At 39.8% G+C, this 23,950-nt stretch overlaps 1 protein-coding gene across 1 annotated transcript in view; it reads right to left on the bottom strand.

The window, feature by feature from the left end:
- Window positions 1–23,950, bottom strand: part of KIF13B (kinesin family member 13B) — a 231,979-nt gene that overhangs the window by 108,986 nt on the left and 99,043 nt on the right. The window contains exons 4-11 of the mRNA XM_011944608.1: window positions 22,387–22,399; window positions 16,873–16,933; window positions 14,458–14,550; window positions 12,240–12,420; window positions 7,832–7,919; window positions 5,898–6,032; window positions 3,249–3,361; window positions 1,878–1,989 (exon numbers count right to left, since the gene is read on the bottom strand). Of these exons, the coding sequence (XP_011799998.1) occupies window positions 1,878–1,989; window positions 3,249–3,361; window positions 5,898–6,032; window positions 7,832–7,919; window positions 12,240–12,420; window positions 14,458–14,550; window positions 16,873–16,933; window positions 22,387–22,399 (796 nt within the window). The remainder of the gene's footprint in view (window positions 1–1,877; window positions 1,990–3,248; window positions 3,362–5,897; window positions 6,033–7,831; window positions 7,920–12,239; window positions 12,421–14,457; window positions 14,551–16,872; window positions 16,934–22,386; window positions 22,400–23,950) is intronic.

The following is a 23,950-nucleotide window of genomic DNA, read 5'->3' as shown; positions in this document are numbered from 1 at the left end:
GACCTCGTGATCCGCCCGTCTCGGCCTCCCAAAGTGCTGGGATTACAGGCTTGAGCCACCGCGCCCGGCCTATTCACTAATTTTAATGGCTTTTATGAAAAAGAATAATTATATTCATCCTCCAAAGTCTTGAATTTTGCAGTTTGCTTGTTTTTCTAATTATTCTACAGGAAAAAAAACTGTAAAACATTTCTGTTAGTCTTACAGAAGTAGAAGTGCTTATGCTGTTTGAGACAGGAAGGAAAAGTAAATTTTTTTTTTAGGTTAAAAGCACTGAGGTGTTTAGTTATATAGCCTGACATCAGTGATTCAAATAACAAAATCTGAATAATAATTTACTACTTTAAAAGACTAAAGGTTAGAATTGTCTTTACGGCAGGCCAAGGTGTTTTAATTTTGTTCCTAAAAATTATCCCTTACTATCTGATGTTTGTGAGGTTGCATGACAAACCTTTACAAGTGGTTTTAATTATCAAAATTTGTTTACACTTTTGTTTAAATTTCTAAGAGTACTGCATTTTGGCCAAAGGAAGTAATGGACCTGATTTTCTACTGTGGCCAATTTATTGAATTTTAGCATTACATTTAAGAAAGAACACACTGACATTTACATAAAGAATGTTTTATTTTAACAAAACATATTCAAACAGTGTGCGGAGTTCTGAATTAAAAAGTTGAACGCTAGTAAATCTGGAGAGGAGGTAGAAACCAGGAGAAACCCCTAATTCATTTCACAAAGGCTGTTTTCTAAACGTGCTATGGACTAAATCAGTAACTATGTCCTCTACTAAGCTATTGGGGCGGCCCGTGTTGAACTCATCTTAGTACTTTCAACCCCCAATGCAACGCATGCCAGGTGTTCAACAAATTCTTGATCAGTAAGAAAATAGAGCATCACAAAATTAAACAGAGCACATAAAATTATTTCTCCATTTTAAAAATAGAAAAAAAAAAGAGTATTAAAGGATTTAGTCAGGTGACACCCCTATAAATGGGTTAAATTGTCACTGCAACTTATATCCTCTAATTCCCAGTCCAATATCCAACCCACCACACCACCTTATGAAGACTAAAGGGGCTCTGGAGGGCTGGAGGAAGCTGGAAATAAGTCTCTCTTTTTTCACCAAACTATTACATGTTATCACCATCTCTGTCATGATCTATCACAAATTCAGGTTCTAATATTGTGTGTGCACATCTTATCTCCCTCACGAGCCACAGAGGGCAAGAAGTGCCCTCTGTTTTCCTCTGTTTTAAAATGGAGGCTACGTTCTCCTCCTACCACTGCACATTGACTTTCTTCTTTCTCACTTCCATTGCTCTTGTTCATACAGAATCAATCAATTAATGAATGACTGTGTGCCCTACTCTGCAGCCTCTAACAACACCTTTAAGAAGCCAAAAGCAAATTAAAGCCATCATGAGTAAAGCTAAACAGAAACCAAGGTCTGAATGCCCTGAAGTTAAACAGAAAACAAGCTCCAAAATGTTAGCCCAAGAAAAGGAGTCTGTGGTAGGCCAGGGTGGCCCAGCTGAGTGTGAGGCCAGCGGAGGCTCCTCCTCCATGACTCACACAGCAGTCAGATTAGCAGAAGGCCCTTTCTCTACTCCCCCAAATCTCCAGAAGCAATCGTGTGATTCCTTGTGCGTCCTGCAACCTCACTGCATCCAGGTTCTAGTAAGCCGGAATGTGAATTGCTAGGGAAAAAAACCTATGTTTATTCCATCAAAAATGTCATTACCATAAGAGCCTAATAATTATACATTCGCACACCGATGGAGGAAATGATACCTGGAAGGGATTAACAGTCTACTCTTTTTTTCTTCCTTCTTGCCAACCACCAAAAGTTTGCCATGAAGGAAAAAAACAAACTTACTTTGAGCAGCCAAGTGAGAACTGAGTCACGATATGGAACAAATTTATTCTTGTTTTTGCCAGCACTCTGATCTGCAAGAGCTGAGATAACCAGACCGAGGGTTGTGAGGGACCTGCATGGTACAACAAACCGAAATAATTACAAAAATGAAATATATCAAATGTCACATTTTAGCACAAAGATTGAACACGAAGATGCCCTTGTACCTGCATGTGAGCAGCACCCTGTCAGCATTTTGCTGCTCAGTTCAAAAGCACACAACTCGAAATAGCTATTTTCCCCAATACTACTATAAGCAATAAAAGCGCTTAGCCCAATATTTTGTAGTACATAAAAATGTGAGCTATAAATCTTCAGGTCAATATAACACCAAAACCACGTATCTTTAAGAAAGGAAGCCAGAAACACAATAATTAAACCATAGTACAAAGCAAAAATTGTATATATGAGATTCAATAATAGGACAGCATGTGGGTGATGGTGTTCTATCATCTCCATTGTGTCCTGGGAGCCACAAGGACAGAAAAGCTTCCTACCCATAATGAGCTAACGATTCTGCTTGAGGGAGAAAATTTGAAGCCCATAGGAAGGAACTGGTAAACAAAATATTACTTCGTATTATTCGTAGCACAGGATCACCCCTCCCATGAAAAGAATTACCTGACCCAAAACAGCAATAGGGCCACTGCTGAGAAACCCTGACCTGACTGAGTCTGTGCTCTTCGACCCCATCAGCCATCTCAACAAAACCTAAAATGAGCCCACATGAAGGAACTGGTGAACAAAATATTACTTGGTAAAGTCTTAGCTTCTTGGACTTGGACAAGCGCGACAGTGTCTAGTAAAGGAAAAGCTCAATGTGGTTAGTATGTGTTTGTCCAAAGAGCAACACACAGGTCAAGTTGCAACAGCTCCACTCTGAGAGACCAGTTATCTTTGATCCTCTCTATAGCTAAAACCAGTGGTTCTCAACTGGAGGGTGACTGTGTCCCCACAGGGAACAGCCATGGATATTGAAAGTGAGTTTGGGTTGACACACCTGGGGTTGGGGGAAGAGGTGGCAGCTACTATCGCCATCTAGTGGGGAGAAGCCAGGGATGCAGCTAGACACTCTACAAAGCACAGGATCACCCTTCCCATGAAAAGAATTACCTGACCCAAAACAGCAATAGGGCCACTGCTGAGAAACCCTGACCTGAGGCTGTGCTCTTTGGCCCCATCAGGCATCGCAACAAAACCTAAAATGAGCCCAGGGCCATTGAAAATACCAGAAAAAAATTCCACATCACCTTATTATTTTAACAACCACAGATGTTCCCCCATTGGCTATTAAATCAATAAAGCAATAAAAATAAGCTTGAGAGCACTTACTTGTTAATGTTGCTCCCTTCCTTCAGCCTGTCCCCTGCAGCGCCCGTCTTCGTTGCTCGTTCACTGCCAGCTAAATCCACCAGGCTCAGTTTGCCCACTTTCTCTCCAGATGTCTACAAAGGAAATCAATCAATGCTAACAAACAGGAACACAGGGCCAGTTGTGGTGGTTCATGCTAGTAAATCCAGCACTTTGGGAGGACAAGGAACGAGGATCACCTGAGCCCAGGATTTCAAGAACAGCCTGGGCAACACAGCAAAACCCTGCCTCCATAAAAAATTAAAAAAAAAAAAAAAAAATAGCTGGCCATGGTGGTGCGTGCCTATAGTCCCAGCTACTTGGGAAACTGAGGTGGGAGATCACTTGAGCCCAGAAGTTCCAGGCCACAGTGAGCTATGATTGCACCTCTGCATTCCAACCTGAGCGACAGAGTGAGACCCTGTCTCTTAAAAAACAATACAAAAAGCAGTTCTGTCACAACTAAACGGATTTATGATCTAAACCCTTTATTAAAAGTATTTAGTGTTACTTCAAAATTATTTTGTGCTGCTATAACACACTGTAAGAAAACTGTACAATCTAATGATGGAGATACAGAAAATTTATGAAACTACTAATCCAGCCAGGATGAAAGCTAATTATCTCAGAAAAACAGTGCCTCCAAAATGAGCCATTTTGAAGGGTGCTCAACGAAATTTCCAGAGCAGTATACAAAAGTACTTCTAAGAGTTAAATTTTACTATTATTGGAAACTGTGTTTAAAATTTCACGGATATTTATCAATAATCCTGAGACAAAACACTTGCAATTCTGACATAAAAAAAATAAATTGACCTTTATACAACAGAAGAATCCCTCAAAATCTCAAAACATTTTGTAACATTTACATCTTATTCATATATAATTCCATTTCATGTCGGGTGTTAGATTTATATCTTTTTCTAGTTAAGATATTATATACATACAGATACAAAGATATCTTTATCAAAAGTGTTTTCTTATCAAGCACATACATGTAACATACTTTGTACTTCAATAGTAATACAAGAAATGTAGGAAACCAATACCAAAATCTATAGACTGAATCGTTTTTAAAGCCTTCCTTTAAAATAGACATTTCCATAAATAAACATGCTGTTAACAAAAGGATATTCAGCGTCCCAAATCAAAAGCACTTTTAGTTTTAAAAAAAAAAAAAAAGTCTTCAGTACGTTTTTTGTTTTATGCTGAAAAGGAAATAAGAAACAAAGCACTTTTTGTTGTTACACTAATCTTGCTGTGATGGTAAACGGAGAAAAATATGCTTTCAGCAGATGAAAATCCTGCCAAAGTATAGCACTTTGCCAGGGTGATTATTTTACCTTCTGGTATTTGAAACGGACACACTAGGGGGTAGGCATCATAATAAAATATGTAAAATTCACATTAAAAGAGGGAAGATGCAAATATACTAGGCAACAGACAAGTCTGCAACGCAGCAGAAGCACATGTATCTCTGACTGGGTTTACTCTTCACAAGATTCAAAACCAAACACTCAAAAAGTTATTCTACAAAAGCGAGTGATTTTATAGTACAATTTCCCCAGTGTCATTTATTCCTTCTAATAGTGTTTCACAGAAGGCAACACTGCAAAAGAACCTCTGCTAAATCAGCTAGAAGTTTTGTTTTGTTTTGTTTTTGTGAGACAGGGTCTTGCTCTGTTGCCCAGTGCAGCGGGGCAATCATAGCTCACTGCAGTCTCAAGCTCCTGGACTCAACTAATCCTCCCACCCCACCTCAGCCTCCCTAGTCACTAGGTCTATGGGCATGAACCACCCACACCTTGCTAATTTTCAAATATTCTGTAGAAATGGAGTCTCATTATGTTACCCGGCTGTTCTCCAACTCCTGGGCTCAAGCAACCCTCCGGCCTTGGTCTCCCAAAGTGCTGGGATTACAGGTGTGAGGCACAGTGCCTGGGCAAGCGAGAGAATTACCATTGGCTTATGCAGTTAGCCATCACAGTTTAAAACTCAAAAGCTGCTGGGGCAGAAAGTGGGCCATCGGTCCACTTAACTTCTGCTCCACCTTCCTTTAGTGGGAGTGGGTAGAAAGCTTAAACCCACATTTCTCAGACTCCCTGGCAGCCCAGGCTCAGGATACACCTGCTAGAGGCTGAAAAGCAGAAGTAGAGCATAGGCCGCCTGCTGCCACTTTCTGGCTCTTTCTGCTGGCAGCGAGACTGGGGAAATGCAAGCACATTCTCCAGGTTCCAGGATGCTATGAGGCGGCAGCATGAACAGAAGCAACTTCTCTATTCCTGCTTCCTGGATCACAGCTATGGGTATGCCTGGAACTCAGCGTTCTAGAGGTGTCCTCAGAGGTGGCACCACCCCGGTGGCCAGATGTGTACTGTTCAGAAAGTTATTCCTCAAGAGGCAGTCTAGAACCTGGTCCTCCTCAGATGTCCCAACAACCCTGGAATCACCTGCTTCCCTACATGACATCCCTTTCTATTGACCTGGAGTGGCTTCTGTTTCTTGTCCAGAGTCCTCATTGATACACAAGTCTAGCCAGGACTTTAATTCATCTAACACCTGTAGAAGAAAAAAATAAAACCACAATCCACTTTAGAAACATAAAAACAGGTCATGCATCTGAACACCTACCCCAGACTTCACATCGTAGAGAGTATGTGTGAGGGTGATTTTGAAAACTGCATGGGATCGGCTACTCTCCTCATTCATGTTGGTTGCAGCAACTGTGCGAGATTTGTTACCCTCAGACATCAACGACTCAATATCCTAAGTGGAAACAAATCACAGACCCACATTTCATTACTTGTGTAACACACACTAAAACCCTGCTACACTACAAAATGCATTACAAGTTTTGCTACTTAGTCAACAACATTTGGAGTTAACATTCTTGTTTCTCAATGAACATTGAGCCCCATGGAGTACAATAGCCAATATTGTCTCTGAAAACTTAAAGTAGATCATTTGCTACAGGTACAGAGGTGGCAGCTTTGACTCAAAGTTCAGAAGTTATACCTTTGGTCACACAACATGAATAAGTATGCCATGCCAACCCTCATCTAATATAGAAATTTGAAAAAATTTAGTTTCTTTAATACAGAAGCAATACAAATTTATTGTTAAAACAAATTAGATTATACAAATAAGCAACACAAATAACTTAAATAACTTGTGTTATTTCTCCTTTCATCCAGGCATATCACCAACTACCACTATCTTAGCAGACCGTTTTTTTTTTTTTAATTATACTTTAATTTCTAGGGTACATGTGCAGAACGTGCCAGTTTGTTACATATTTATGTATGTGCCATGTTGGTGTGCTGCACCCATTAACTCGGCAGACCTGTTTTTAAAAATTAGAATGTCAAGAGACTAATTTTCTGCATTGATTTACCACTTGGTTGCTACTACTACTAAAAAAGAGAAACAACAAAATACAATAGGAAGGTCAAGGGATTTTCTCTTTTTTTTAATGTTATAAGCTCTAAAACAGTTAACCAATCTGGATTTTAATTGCATTAATAACAATGCAGAGCTATGATACCCATCTGCCTTACAAGGATCTTACTGAGGAGTGAGAAAAAGGGTATGTGTGAAAGTTGACTAGATGCTTCCTATTACCCAGTCTTCACTTCGTTCCAGTAAGACAGCCCAATCTTCAACTTGGCACATATGGCCAAGCTAAGAGACTACATTTCCCAGATGCCCTTGCAGCTCACTCTGGCCACATGACATTTTAGTGAATAAGATTTAAAATTAAAATAGGCCATCTGGGAATTCTCCTTCAGGGAGTAGGCATGCTATCACGTGTTGGTTCTAAGAGCCATCTTGAACTATGGGAATAAGGACATTACCACACCGCTCTATGTTGACCACTGGAAGGAATCTAGGTCCCTAATAACACATTTGGGGCCACCATACCGGCCCTGGAGAGTCTACCTCCATATTTCTTTTCCATTAAAAGTCTTGTTTCAATCGTCATTCATTCATTCATACTTTCAAATGTATACTGAAAGCACCTACCATAGGGCAGGTACTTGTCAAACACTGAGAATATATAATGGACAAAACAGGTAATAATGCATATTTCAAAGATCTGTTACTTTGTTTTAATGTTATGTGCAACTGAACACAATCCTAACTGACACACATCACCAAAAACTGAAAATCACAATTTTCTATTAAAAGAATAATGTTTAAGAAAAAATTCAACACGATACATAAAAAGCCTTAAAGTAAAAACATTAACTGCAAAAGGAAGTATAAGTGGGCCCCAGAATGGGAAAACAACAACAAAAGATAAAATTCACAATTTTCTAGATTGATTCAAACCCACTTTAGATTCACTAAGTCTGATAACTTTTCATTTAAAAGCCTTATCCTATTTAGTCTATATTTATTCACTGGTCTCTGATCAACTACCTCATTTTTAGGATTTTTGTAAAAAGTGATTTATTAAGTGATGCTATTATATATGCAATTTTAAAAAACAACAAAGTAAGCCAAGAAAGAGAGCCCACCCTGCTACACTAAATTTAAGTAGTTCACACACAGGATGTTGTTACCTTGTAGCTTGTGACAGCCAGTTTAGAAAGTCCGTCGACATAAGGTCCCAACACACTATGCTCTCTGACTTTCAACGTCTGACGGCTTCTGTTCATGAAAAACAAAGAAATGATTTTTTAACAATAGCCTATTTTTAAAAAGGACTCAGCTCTGCTCCATAAAAATATACAATGAATTCAAGAAAGACCCCAAATAAATAAAACCAACCGACTTGATCCCAGAAGAATTTAAACCAAACTTTAAAATCTTCACTGCGAAGAAAACTTCATAATGTGATTAAATATCACATCTCTCAAAGGGTACATTGTGGGATGTCTATTTGCTACTACAAAGAATGCAGAGTCAAATAAATATGAACAATCTATTTGTCTTACACAGAATGTGGTACAAAGAGCAGAAACTCAGTAAATGTTAACTGTGCAAGAAAGGAAAACTACAGATCAGTCTGTCATGAAGAAAGACAAACAAAAGACAATAAACTGAATCTAATGATTTCAAAATACAAAATTGGGCTTATCTCAGGGCTAACAGGCTATCAACCACTGGAAAAAAGACACGCGCACTTTAATCACATTGACAGCCTAAGGGGCCAGAGGAAGGAAGTACGATCATTTCAATAAACGCTCGAAAAAAGATTCAATAAAATTAAAATTAAATATTCGTAAGTTGTTTTTTTCTTTTAAAAACCCTCTTAGCAAACAAGGAACTAATAAACCCAGTAAAGGACATCTGAGAAAACTGTAGAGCACAGATAGCATAGTTAATAATATAAACCACAAATATTAAGAATATTTGTTGAGGTGTTAGTCAAAGGGTACAAAGTTTCCGTTAGGAGGAGTAAGTTCTTGAGATCTTTTGCACAGCATGGTGACTATAGTCAGTAACACAGTGTGTGTTTCAAAATTGCTGAGTAGATTTTAAATGTCTGCACCATAAAAAAAAAAAAAGGTAAGTGGGTGAGGTGACGGATATGTTAATTAGCTTGATATAATCATTCCATAATACATACATGATCAAAACACACTGTACTCCATAAACATATACAATTCTCATTTGCCAATTAAAAATTAAATTATAAAAAAGAGTGTTAAGGATGAGGTTACTGGTGATTTTCATTTTATATTTTTTTCCTTATTTTATACCACGAATGTGTGTCCATTTTTGAACTACACAAAATCTTTTTTAAAAAAGGAATAAATTATAATACTTAAAGTTTTTTTTTGTTTTTTTTTTTTTCAAATGGAGTCTTGCTCTATCACCCAAGCTGGAGCGCAGCGCCAGGATTTCAGCTCACTGCAACCTCCGCCTCCCGGGTTCAAGCAGTTCTCCTGCCTCAGCCTCCTGAATAACTGGGATTACAGGTGCACATCACCACACCCAGCTCATTTCTGTATTTTTAGTAGACACGGGGTTTCATCACGTTGGCCAGGCTGGTCTCGAACTCCTGACCCCAAGTGATCCGCCTACCTCGGCCTCCCAAAGTGCTGGGATTACAGGCATGAGCCACCATGCCCAACCAATGTTTCAAGATTTTTAGTGGTTCTTTGATGCGTATGAAGAGAGGTGCATGCTCCTCAGCTTGATACGTATGCTCCTTTATAATCTGCTCTTGACTACCTCTTAGTCAGCTCTCCTTATCCTTGCCTTAAGCAGGAATTAATTTACTTTTATCCATTTGTATTATAATAAACTTTGGGCTCTAGAATAGCAAGAATAATGTCTAATTACTTTGGGAGTCTGCAGTTCCTAGCACAAGTCCTGTCACATAAGAATCACTAGATGAATGAACAGACTTCACTAACAAAATGAAGATGAGAGAGATTAAGGTGACAGACAGGACTTCAAATGTTAGCTTCCATCATTTGGAGAGGGAGTACTAGTAACTAACAAGGCAGGAGAGGAAGGGAAGAAATCATCATTTGGAGAGGGAGTGCTAGTCACTAAGAAGGCAGGAGAGGAAGGGAAGAAATGTTGAATACTTACAGTGAATGACTAGCACGGAAGCTGAACCGCATTCAATCACTAATACCCATAATAAAGAAAGCAAGAAAAGGATAGTTCTAGAATAACCCTTCATATAAACAGTAAAATCAGGGGATAAGGAAATGACTCTTAAATCTAAAATCTATAGTACCCTAGGATCAACCACAAAAAAATGTCACTTATTACCATGTAACTGGATAAAGTAGATATAGAGTATTTGATTGACTTCTCACCCCATGATATATTCTATTATTCACTTTTTTCCTTTCATATTTCCTCTTTTTTCTTAATGTATCCTCTATTACCTCCTGAGTAAAACAACATAATTACATTACTACATACTAGATGCTGAATTAATATAATTAGTATGTGAATAAAAAATGAAGTTTTCTCAAATGGTCTTTGACCGAAATTCACTTTTAGAGATTTTAATCCATTTACTTTGAATCTTCAGAAACTAAGAAAAAAAAATTTCCAAGAAATTTTCACTGGGGAGATAACAGCAGCAGCTACCACTTATTGAGTACTTACTGTATGCCAGTAAATGTTCTAAGACCTCAGGTGTATCATCCCAGTCTATCTTCACAACAGCCCTCTGAGATAATTGTATCCTATCATTTCCCTCTTCAAGTTCCCTCTAGGCCCACAAGTTAGGCCTAGAAAGCGTAAGAAACATGCTCAATAGGTAACAAGTAGAGGACCTAGATCCGGAGCTATGCAAATCCGAAGCTCATCGGAATTCACTGTTAATTAATTACTGTAAGTAAGCTGTTAATTACTATACCCAAGACAAACATAGGAGAAATTACTAAAGACTGTACATGTGCAGATAAGTTGAAAAGACGCCATACAAGCACCCTGGATTAAGCAGAAGAACGAACAGGTATGAAGTCAATCAGCTAAGAATTTCTGGAAAGAGTAGGTCTGGGCTGGATCTCAGAAAAGTGATGATCTTTGCAGAGGTCAAAGTCCAAGAAAAAGTATCCAAGGCAGAACAAAAGAAATATATATATATACAGGGGTATAATATTAAGTAGGATGTGGGTACCTGGGCCATAAGGTACTCTCTGGCCTCTTTGTTTTGGAATATTTTTCACTTTTAATTTCTTTTGAGACAGGATGAATCTCTCATCCTGTCACCCAGGCTGGGGTGCAGTGGCACGATCTTGGCTCACTGAAGCCTCAAACTCCTGGGCTCAAGCGATCCTCCCACCTTGGCCTCCTTTAGTTCCATGTTGACTTCTGTGCATCCTACTCTCTGACCACATTGAACTGCTGGATCATTCTCCAAAGGTGATTAATTTACACTTTCAAGGTGTGGCAGAGGCTGTTCTCTACGCCTGAGTAGTTCTCACCCAACTTCCCAGTGAACAAACTTCCCACTCAGCACAAAAGTGATCAAGCAAGTACACTCTGTGAAATCTTCCCTTCTCCTCAGGGCAAGATCAGTCATTGTCTCTTTGCTCTCTAATTTGTAGGAGCCTCTTTCACAAGTTAAAAGCAGACTGCCTTGTATTTTAATTACTTGTTTACAAAACTCTCATTCTGTCCACATTGTGAGCTCTTGCATAGTGCCTGGCATACAATGATCACTCAATAAATGTTTGTTAGGTTTGTATAGAGGCACTGAGCATCAATTCAATCTCCCTGAGAGAACCCTGAAGATGATCACCTTGGTCAAGGAAAACTGACAACAGAGAGGAGCTGAGGGTTCTCTTTGCTCTTGACTGAGAGTCACTAAGATTCACTGCCTCTAAGATTCTCTTTTCCTTGATCATCTTCCTCATCCAGCAAAACTAAATGTCCTCCTGTTGTCCTCCAAACTTTCTGTAGGCCTCAGCTTATTTGGCTCTTTGACCTTCTTAATATTGTTTTTACATCAACAAGCCACAGGCTGTGGTCATTATCTCCATCTCTCTCCACTGTCACGCATCCTCAAAATCTGAACTCAAAGAACTCTCTGTGGAATGAACAGATTTCTAGATACCTCACACTTTCCACACTCAGTTACAGCTGTAGAGTCAAACCAGCATTTGTGAAAGCCTCCTAAGACTACCGACCCAATTCTCTTTCCAAGTCTGTGCCATGAAATCATGGGCACTTTTTTTTGTTCTTGAGAATCTTTAAAAATTCACTGTCCTAAAGACCAGGTTTCATCTCTCTGATAATGCCTCTCCCTCACCTCATAGCCCGCAAAGAGCTGAATTCCACCTGAAATTTCTTGATTTAAAAAAAAAAAAAAAAAAAAAACTCTTGAGCCCAGGAGTTCAAGGCTGCAGTAAGCTATGATCATGTCACTGCACTGAAGCCTATGTGACAGAGCGAGATCCTCTTAAAAAGTTAAAAAGTAAGATTTGTACTTAAGCCAATTTAAGTTTGTTTCAGTTCACAATGCTGAAACACTAAAGTCTCAAAGTCGTTTACCCTTTGGGATCAAGGAGGTCTCGAACTTTTTCATTATAAATTTCCATGTAGGACACTTCTACTTTAAAACTCTGTTCTTCATTTTCCTCTTTCTGAGTTCGTTCAAAGAGTCCACTGCAAAGTCTTGGGATTAATCCAGGTTGGTCAGCTGTGCCCATCATGGTGTAAGATTTTCCAGATCCTAAAAACACGAAAATCAGAGTTACTATTGTCTCTTTGAGAAGTTAAATATATAACCCTCTTTCTGTTGCTCATAATAAATTATAAACACTTAGCAAAATGCAGTGAGAAATACATCAAAATATGAGAATAATAAGTACAGAAGCTTTCTTACTGCACATGAGAAAGTGAAAAGCAAATGTCCTTTAGAAAGAAAAATAGGCTGGGCATAGTGGCTCATGCCTGAAATCCCAGCACTTTGGGAGGCTGAGACGGGCAGATTGCCTGAGCTCAGGAGTTCAAGACCAGCCTGGGCAACAAGGTGAAACCCCGTCTCTACTAAAATACAAACAAACAAAAAAAAATTAGCCTGGCGTGGCGGCGTGCGCTTGTAGTCCCAGCTACTCGGGAGGCTGAGGCAGAATTGCTTGAACCCGGGAGGTGGAGGTTGCAGTGAGCCAAGATCGTGCCACGACAGTCCTGCTTGGGCTACAGAGTAAGACTTCATCTCCAAAAGAAAAGAAAAAGAAAAAGAAACTTCTTTAATCATCCTCATACTTTTAGAAAATACCTAAAACAACTGAGAAATAGTGAGGTCTAAAAGTTTTCTGAAATAAGCTGGAAGAGCCATACAATTAATACTATTGTGCCTGCTCCCAACCAGTGATCAGAGCACAAAAAAAATAGGTTCTCTCTGCAGACCCCAGAGCAAATTAACTCACTACCCTTTCACTCTAGTATGGAAACTAAAGAATAATATTCTTTTTTCTTATATAAAATTATTTTCTTGGCTGGGCGTGGTGGCTCACACCTGTAATCGCAGCACTTTGGGAGGCCAAGGTGGGTGGATCACCTGAGGTCAGGAGTTTGAGACCAGCCTGGCCAACATGGTGAAACTCCATCTCTACTAAAAATACCAAAAAAATTAACCAGGCACAGTGACAGGCACCTGTAATCCCAGCTACTCAGGAGGCTGAAGCAGGAGAATCGCTTGAACCTGGGAGGCAGAGGCTGCAATGAGCAGAGATCATGCCAATGCACTCCAGCCTGGGCAACAAAGCGAGACTCCGTCTCAGGGAAAAAAAAATGCATTTTCTCCTTTGTAAAAGAAATATATATTAAATAAAATTTAGAAAACATAGGAAAATAGAAAGAAAAACTTAAATTACCATAGTCCTACTGTCCAAAAACAAGTAACTACTGATACTTAAGTATAATTCCGTTTTTAGTACCAGTGTTATTGCAAACATGCTTTTAACCTACAAGCTGCTGCTTTTGTCACGCAACATTTTATTGTTATCATAATACCTAAAGCTAATGTGCCACATTTCCTAAGTACCAGGACTTCTGTAAAAAGTCTGCACATGGGAACTCGTTATGACAACCCTACAAGACAGTCTATGATCATCAGCCTTTCCAGATAAGGACACTGAAGGGCAGAGAGGTTAAGTAACTGCCCAGGTCTCTCCGCTGGCCAGCTGCAGGAGCAGGACTGGAGCTGTCGACACTTGACCCCAGCTTTCTGCCCTTTCAACACGACATGAGGTTTCTTGAAAATATCCGACACATTCTTCGGTAAGAACATTTCTAGTTGGACAAGCTGTATGCTTTACTCTTATAAAAGTAACAAGTTCACTTCAAATAGATTTTCTTTTCTTGACCACAGAGATGCGAAAGCCAAAATGTTTATTAGTTATTACTGGAGAGATATTAAGAAGTACATTCTTTTTGGTATTTTCTCTGCTAAGATTCTGAAAGCCTTAAAAAAGCATGATCTGTAGGCATGGGTAGTAATATGTTCAACAGTCATAGCTCTATATTTTTTTAAAAAACAACCCTGCTAGTGCCTTGTGAGAAAAATCAGTAAAGATAAAAGATCCCAATCCTAATTTTATTACGTTCATTCTAAAATAATGTTATTGACTACTTTCAACATCTACAATACTTTCTGAAAGCAAAAATAACAAGGAATAAATCAGCAATGTTATTCAGCAAAATACACACGGTTCTACTTTCTTCTTCATTGATGGTTATGTGATTCCATGTTATTTAACATTACCAGTCTGTCCATAGGCAAAGATACACGCATTGTAGCCATCAAAAGCATTCTGCAGGATATTCTCCCCAAGGCACTTGAAAACAATATCTTGACCTGAGAGAGAGAGAATAAGAGAAAAGACATTTTAAGCCAAAACTACATATGAACAATTCATAAAACAAAAACAAAAATCTCAAAAATGTATAATCTGCTTATTTATCTCCAAACAAGATTTTTAAATTTGATGAATGTTCCCAAAGGCTTATGCCTTCCAGGTTATTTCTAGTTAGCACATGAGGGAAAATCAGCTCCCTGTACTATTTGAACAAATAAAAACTACTAAGAATCCCCTGCAATGCAGAGCCAATGAGCTGCTCACTTTATAATCAATGATTATAAATATCTGAAATATACACTTGGGACCCAGGTGTACCTGGATTTAACTATTTACCACTCAGCCAATGCTTTTATTCAGTGGGTACCAGAGTTTAGAATAATCATATATATCAACCCCCTCTCCTTTCCCTCAGTGACAATTTCTAATTACAGGATCTATAATACATACCAGTTAGGACAGGGAGTCAGAGCCTAGAAATATCCCCCAGCTTTCAATCATGGACATAAATCACAGAGTCAAGTTCTCCCCCACAGGCCAAATGAGATATGTCAATAATCAGTAATCGAATGTGAATCTGACAAGTCACCCTACCTCACTTAGTCTCAATACCATATGGAAGAACTGGATGCTTTTATGTTATGGCAAGGGTATTCCATTATGTCTCACTTTTTTTTTTTTTTTAATACCAGTTAATTTATACTTCTGATATTGGGCCACCTAGACCAAATGAATCTTAACTTCAAAACAGCCATAATATTCATCTTTCTCATAACAGAAGCCAAAACAATACGATGCTTAATATTTAAAAGAGATTGTTTAAAAACAGGTGACAAAAGCAGCTAGGAACAAAGGCAATCAAAGTCTGTCTCTGTAGTCCTAAACTTGTGGTGAGATGGGGCTTGAGACAGTCATCATTTAGAACAGAGTAACAGACTTCCAGAGCCAAAAGAAAATTTAGAGAGAATATGGTATCTTCCATAATCAAAGAGAGAAAACTGAAGCTCTGACAGGTGAGGTGGGCCTAGGGTTCCTTTTCTCCTTGGCCGGTGCTCCCCTTCTTTCAGTATGCCTTCCTGTCTCTCCCGCCCAATCTCAGGCCTCCAGGGCAATCTAAGGGGCAACCTTGCACTCCCAGCCTCATGTAAGAGCTGGGGAGTGTGAGTGTGAATAGCCACTGTGTGCACTAGTCATGAAATTTCATCAACACATACCAAGAATGGCACATCGTGAGTCTCCCATTTTCCAATCAACATTAAAAACTCTAATAGCAAACGCGGGAGGGTGTTGTCTGTACTTTCTCAAGTTATGCAAAATAATGCTATGGTACTCATATATATCCTATGGTAAATATACAGATACAGGTTACCATCCACAGTTCCTGGCTCATTAACCCTTGTTGCAGTCTTTTACATTGCTGGGGCACTTTAGGCCTCAGGAAACTATCTGATCTCCTACCCTCCTTCTACCTGCCCGAGGCAAGATTCTCCTCTGATTGTGGTCTAGAGCTTCTCATTCCACAGGTCCTGCCTCATATCCTAGAGGAAGGAATGCTACACAGAATGGCCAAGAAAAGTCTGAACAGACAGGACGCGCTGTGTTCAGATCATGCGCTTTATGTCTAATCACATTTCTAATCATTTGACCATCATGCCTATGTAAGGAAGTCTCCATAAAAACCTAAAAGGACAGGGTTCAGAGAGCTTCTGGATTGCTGAACACACAGGGCCCAACAGGAAGAACTCATCCACACACTGAGAAGGCGCCACACCACCCCCATGGGGACAGAAGTTCTGGCACTTGGGACCCTTCCAGACCTCACCCTCTGTATCTCTTCATCTGGCTGTTTACCTGTGTCCTTTCAAGAAAATCCCTTGTAATAAACCCCTAAACATGAGTGTTTCCCTGAGTTCTGCGAGCTGCTCTAGCAAATTAATCAAACCAGAAGAGGAGGTTGTGGGAAACCTAACTGGAAGCCAGTAGGTCAGAAGTTCTAGAGGCCTGGACCTGCGCTGGTGGGAAGGATGGAGCAGTCTTGTGGGACTGAGCCCTCAGTCTGTGGATCTGACTCCGTCCCCAGGTAGACAGCATCGGAACTGAATTCGAGGATGCTCAGCCAACGGCTGCTGCTTGGGGTGCAGGGAAAACCGCCCCCATGTTTGGTCACATGAAGTCATCTTCTGTGTTGATGATTGTTATTGTGATGTGACAGCAGATGAAACACATAGTTTGGGGGGTTTGCCAAGCAATCGTGTAAAGGAAAAAATACTGAACACCTCTTCTATATGATCAGTAGCTGACAGGATGCTGGATTCTATTACCTGCATACTTTTCTTTGACAGATTCATCCATAGACCAGAAACAATGATCATAAGCAAACACCTGTTGAAAGTGAACATAAGTGTGTATTAAGAAAACCTTAACATTACTTACAAACCATAACTGATAGAACTGTTCATAACAGTGAAACACAACAACTTATTGTCATACAATGGGAATTAATTATGTATGTAGAGGCTTACAATGAGAACTAAACACCCTATAGGTGATATGACTCTATATTTTACACAGAAAACTATTCACAAAGTAACAAAAGAGGTTACAAAACAAAATGTGTAATAAAATGGCTATTGCACACACACATGCACCTATAGTCACACACACAGTTACATCTATAAAGTTTATTTTTTTGCAATGAAATGAGTGATCTTTGTTTTATGTTTTTATATGTTTTCAATATTTTTATTTTTGTAGTCAAAGATATTTTTAAATAACATTTAAAGATGCTCACTACAGCATGTCCAAAATAGCTTAAAATAGCAGAATGTTTAAATAAATTATGACACGCCCATGCACAAGTATAGATTTGAGGGTATAGAAGACTTACTGATCAAAAAAAAGTTTATATTAATGAAAAAGTTATAAAAGTCCAGAGTATGATTCTATATTTGTCCAAAAAAACTATATGCATAAAAAGCAGGAACAATCTGTATTAAAATGCTACTTGCTGGGATCTTACAGATAATCTGTTTTGATCTTTCGCCTTATCACCACTTTCTAGAATATCACATAGTTCTTTTGCATTGTTTGAAAAGCTTCTTTTCACTAATTTCTTTTTCTTTAAACCAACGAAGCAAAGGCAAGTTTTTCACTGACTGCATCTTTCACTTTTTCGATTTCTGACAGTTTCAAATCTACTTATTCGTGTTTTGTGATTTTATCTCCTTAAAGATTTTAAGTGCAATTGTTTTAAAATGTATCTTGGTTCCCATTTTGTCACACTCTCCCACTTTGCGAGTCTGTTGCTACGCATCCTGATGATGGTGTGCATGTTAGTTTGCAGGTACATCTTAGCAGGGAGTGTTTATTTTATGGTTTACATGATTGCTTATTTTTTCCTCTCCTGATGGCCACCTTTCCATGACTCATTTATGTTGTCATTTCCATTACCGAAGCTCAGATTTTGGTCTTCTCAAGGCCCAATGTCTCTAACCCTTCCTATTAACACAGACATTAGCTCAATGTTGGTGGCCAAAAACTGACTGTAAGCCCGCATTCACACAGAAGGCTCACCTAAATCAGTTTTCACATGGTGAGCTTGGCTCCAGTCCCCAACCATACACCAGTGCCCCCATTAGTTGGCAAGAGTTGAACTTCCAATCACCTCCAGGCACCTGGTCTGATTCCAAAGCCCTCAAAATATGTCACTTCAGCCCTTGCTTACTGCTGGTCCTTGAAGTTATATATGTTGTTGTTGTATTTTTCTAATTTTGTGTAGAGATGGGTCTCACTATATTGCCCAGGCTGATCTCAGACTCCTGGCTTCAAGCAATCCTCCAGCCTCAGCCTCCCAAGTACTGAGATTACAGCTGTGAGCCACCATGCCCGGTCTAAATATGTTGTTTTTGAGTATGATGACATGATTTTCACATTTTTAAATATTTTATCTGTCCCTGCTATAATTTTGGTGTTGGCAGGAGAAGGTTTCTGTGTAAACTCTCAAGATTATTTGGACCAGAAGTTTAAAGGTTAATTTCTCTAAGAAAGAAAATTAGGTTAAGATGGTAAATTAAGAATGCATACTGATATCCATCACCCAGCTAAAATGAACTCAAAATGACAGGGGGTAAGGGAATTGGGGAAAATGCCAAAAAGGGAGAGAAGGGGGAAAAAGAACAAGTTTTTGAAATCAAGAGTGCTTGCTTGTGCCTGGATCAGAATTGAGAAACTTCTGAAAAAATAGTTTTGATGAAACTGATGGGGGTAAGGGTGGGGGCCTGCAGGGAGAACACAGGCTGCAAAGCCAGTGAGCAGTTCTGGGAGGTACCAGGAGGGCAACTAAAGGGGCAGGGAGAAAACCCTGGCAGCAACCAAGACGACAATTGACTCAGCACCTCTGGACAGGTGAGGATCAGCACACCTGCGTCTCTGTGTGAAACAGCAGGCAGGGGAGACACGTGTTCCCTGGATGGGGTAGTGAGGAGGAAGTGAGGCCAGGAAGTGAAAGCAGACCCCCAGTGGGTGACAGCTCCCAAGAGCCCTTGGACCCAGAAGACGTCATCCAGCTGCAGTGCTGTGTTACACACTGCTCACCCTCCATGTTTTTCCAAAGCTAAAATGTATATCTATCAGCAGTGGTGGCTCACTAAGCCATTTGCAAACAGAGAGGAGCAAAAGGAGGAAGATGGAAGATGGCCCCAAAGGACTGGGCATCAAATTGGGAGGAACTGCCTTGCAAACTCCAGGTGTCACCCATAGTGAGAATCATTGCAGCAGAGTAGGATTAAATAAAACGTGGAGCTCAAACGAAGTTTCTCCTGCCCTAGCTTTCCATGCTCATCTCCATAATTTTATTTAATTAATTATGTTCTTAATAAGGCTAAGTAGAAACCATCCTGACTCTTGTAAGCTTAGTTCTCACTTCAAAAGCCCCATCTCCACATGTGTATACAGTTGTCCCTCAGTATCCTGAGGGGGACTGCTTCCAGGACCTCCTACGAATACCAAAATGCATGGATGTGTAAGTCCTTGTACAAAATAGTGTAGCATTTGCATATGACACACAAATATCCTCCCATCTACTTCAAATCATCTCTCGATTACTGAAAACACCTAAGACAATGTAGATGCTATGTAAATAGTTATTATGTTGTACTGCTTTTTAAATTTTTACTTTTTTTTTTTTTTTTTGAGACAGAGTCTCGCTTTGTCACCCAGGCTGAGTGCAGTGGTGCTATCTTGGCTCACTGCAAGCTCCACCTCCTGGGTTCACACCATTCTACTGCCTCAGCCTCTTGAGTAGATGGGACTACAGGCACCTGCCACCACGCCTGGCTTTTTTTTTTTTTTTTTTTTTGTATTTTTAGTAGAGACAGTGTTTCAGCATGTTAGCCAGGATGATCTTGATATCCTGGCCTTGTGATCCACCCACCTCGGCCTCCCAAAGTACTAGGATTACAGGCGTGAGCCACCGCGCCTGGCCCTAAATTTTTACTTTTATTGTTGTATTACTTTTCATAGTTTTTTAAAAAGTATTTTTAACCCATGGTTGGTTGAACCACAGATGAGAAACCCACAGATACAGAAGGCCGACTGTATATTTACCAGAGATAGGTTATAAATGGCACTCTCCTCTCCATTATTGGGTTTTTTTTTTAACTTGTCTTTCTTTTAGGGATTTAACAGTGACATTTCTTATTCCCAATTTGAGTTGAGAGGCTATCACCGAAGCAACCATACCGGAGCTAAGCCTGTGTGCTCAACATTGTTCAAAGGAACCTGAGGAACAAAGAAGGTAAACGCCTTGCAGCTAGCAGGTTAGGGTGCTGGGATTCCAGCCCACAGTCTGGATCTAAGGTCCCTCCTCTGCACCACTAGACTAGCCTAGCTCTATTCCCCAATATGAAAGTGCCAAAGCCTGCCACAAAGTTGGGGACTAATAAACACTTTTTATTTACTCCAGCACTCAATCATCCTCTTTAAGGCTTAGCAATTTCATAAATTATTATAGGTATCTTCCAGGCAATGATTTCATAAAGTGGACAAGCCTTTTCTTTCCAAGTAAACACTGTAACAAATTCGAATAACACAGAAGCATGAAGGAAAAATCAAGGTCTCCCTGTTCAACAAGTACACCTCTCCCCAGAGGTGACCTCTGAGGTGTTTAACCTCCCATGTGTTTTAAGTCAACACAACATTTTCTCTAAACATGCAACTGAATTAAATAAAATATGAACAATTTTTAAATCACCAGGCAATGGTTCCTTCATATCTTCACTGCAACCTCCAGCCTCTGCACCAATAAAAATAAAAAAACAGCCGGGCACGGTCACTCACACCTGTAATCCCAGCACTTTGGGAGGCCAAGGCAGGTGGATCATTTGAGGTCAGGATTTGAAGACCAGCCTGGCCAACATGGTGAAACCCCATCTTTACCAAAAATATAAAAACCAGCCACAGGTGGTGGGCACCTGTAATCCCAGCTACTCAGAAGGCTAAGGCAGGAGAATCGCTTGAACCTGGGAGGCAAAGGTTGCAGTGAGCCGAGATCACGCCACTGCACTCCAGCCTGAGCGATAGAGCGAGACTCCATCTCAAAAAAATACATAAAAATAAGAAAACAGGCCGGGCATGGTGGCTCAAGCCTGTAATCCCAGCACTTTGGGAGGCCAAGACGGGCGGATCACGAGGTCAGGAGATCGAGACCATCCTGGCTAACCCGCTGAAACCCCGTCTCTACTGAAAAATACAAAAAACTACCCGGGCGAGGTGGCGGGTGCCTGTAGTCCCAGCTACTCGGGAGGCTGAGGCAGGAGAATGGTGGGAACCCGGGAGGCGGAGCTTGCAGTGAGCTGAGATCCGGCCACTGCACCCCAGCCTGGGCGACAGAGCGAGACTCTGTCTCAAAAAAAAAATAAGAAAACAAAAATAATCCAGCATATTTTCAGTAGAAAAGGTGAGAGAAAGTTTACATATATAAAGAAACCAGCGCCCTATTCAACTTTTTCTTAATAATCTTTTATACTGACAGGGTGACTTTGTTTGTCATTCAGTCCCTGTGGTTAGGGGAAAAAAATTTAATAAATAAAAGATCTTAAAAAGTCAGAGTCCCAAACAGCCATGTCTATAATACACATTTTAGCAATAATAATAGAGAACTGAATTACAATTCAGCCACGGGCTCTAAAGGAAAACCAAAACTCCAAGAATGGAGATAGAAATCTAAGTTTCCTGGAAGTTCCAAGTAACTTCATGGTCAGTTAAGAAACAGTCTTTGTGCTCACTTCAAGCAGGGCTCCACATTCCCTAAAAGACAGAGGTGAAAGCATGTTCCCTTGAGGCAGCTGCGGCTGCACAGGCTTCTGTTGGCCGGGAATGCAACCCCAGCTGTCTCGGGAGCAGGGAGGATAAGTCGGTTTTGACCACAGTTTGGAACTACCAGTCTTGAGCCAATCTATGGAGGCAGCTTGAGGCCACGCAGGTTTCTGTTGGCTGGGAATGCATCCCTAGCTGTCTCGGGAGCAGGGAGGATGAGTCGGCTTTGACCACAGTTTGGAACTACCAGTCTTGAGCCAATCTATGGCACAAAAGGAATCTGTGTTGTAGCTGCTAGGAGACCGGCCAGAAGTGGTCAAAGTGCAAATACAGCTTTTCCATAAACCTCCGGCCCTTCCCATGCCAATAAATGGCTTCAGATTTGTGAGTAGGCTGACAGCTTGCATTACTTGTATAAAATGACAGAAAATATTTTCCTTTTTGAGAAGAAAAATTCTAAGAGTTCAACAATATGCACATAAGATCTTTACAAGCATCACATAACAAACCAAATCTCTTACCTTCGTCTGGCCCCTGAGCTCCCAAAACAGATGCCGTCATTGACATGAAAGAAAAGTTAAAACAAACAAACAAAAGTTAGTTTAGAAGACTTTTTTTGAAGGGTAAAATAATAAACATTATGTAAATTCACAGTAAGAATATAAAATACTACCTTTGAAGCCACATAGTAATTTAAAGGATAAATGAATGTCTATTAGCTAGTAAGATAGGCTGCTAATCATAGACAACTTGTGTCTCTCTGGTAGAAGGAGAACTGAGCACAGATAATTACAACAGTCCTAATATTTCTGCCTTATAGATTTAGCTTTTATCTTTGTGTATGCCTTATAAATATATATTTTTTAATCTTTTACTTTTTTATCATCTGGTTTCAGTTCCAAGTAGTTTTCTCTGCTTTGAAAAAGCAACAGATTACCCTCTTATCTGTTCAGGCCCTTCTACAAAACAATGAATTATATTCTGGCCAAGCAAAAAAGGCGAAATTAAAGAAACCACTAATTTCTTGCCAGTGAGTTAACCCAGCTGAGTATCCCCCATCCAAAATGCCTGAAGTGTTTTGGGTTTCAAACTTTTTCTGAATTTGGGAATACTTGCATTATGCTTAACAGTTGCGCATCCCAAATCAGAAAATCCAAACTCCAAAAAGCTCCAATGAGCATTTTGTTTGAGTGTCACATGGGTACTCAAGAAGTTCCAAATTCTGGAGCATTTTGGATTTTCTATGTGGAATGCTCAACCTGTACTTACTGAATTACTCACTACTTATTCCTCTCTGCACACATAAGCACTTCTAACCAACCTCCCACCTTCCTCCCACTGAAACTGCCACTTACTGACATCTCATCAGGGGACAGGAAAATAACTCAATATATACAACCAGTGTAATCCTGAGATAGTTTCAAACTTACAGAAAAGTGGTAAAAAGTACAAAGAATGCCCATAGACCTTCCCCCCGCAATTGTTAACACTGCTATGACTGCTTTTCTCCTTCTCCTTCCCCTTCCCCCCAGGATTTATATGAATAAATACACATACACACACACACACACACACACACACACACACATACATATATATATATACATATAATTTTTTTTTTTTTTTCCCCCTGAACCATTTGAGGGTAAGTTGCAGACATGCCTCTTTTAACAATCCGGGTGTCAGTCACGGGTTCATGGTTTCTGTTTCCGGTTGGGCCAGTAAAGCCCCTTCCTCATCCCCCTTTTCCGCCTATCACTAGAGATAGAAACTAAAGACCACAGCTTCAGGCTGCTAAAAGCCTAAAACAAAACAGAACAACAACACAACAAACTAAGGCAGGTCGGACAAGCTTTTCTAAACTTCCTAAAAACGATGATGTTCACTCACATAACAGGGCAATACTGAAATCAGACAATTTAAGAATAAAGGAAAGTAGTTTTGAAACTGGAATAAAATAGGAACAATAATAATTGGCCCTTCTCAGAGGATCAAAACTCAACTTTCAGGGCCTGAAATCTGAAAGGAAACTGTACATAAAAATGTTTGCTTCCAATTGTCTTCGACCATCTCTTTGTTGCTTTG

The sequence above is a fragment of the Colobus angolensis genome, unplaced genomic scaffold, assembly GCF_000951035.1.
Source record: "Colobus angolensis palliatus isolate OR3802 unplaced genomic scaffold, Cang.pa_1.0 Scaffold233, whole genome shotgun sequence".
In the NCBI taxonomy this organism is placed as follows: domain Eukaryota; kingdom Metazoa; phylum Chordata; class Mammalia; order Primates; family Cercopithecidae; genus Colobus; species Colobus angolensis.
This window is presented reverse-complemented; position numbering and strand designations above follow the sequence as displayed.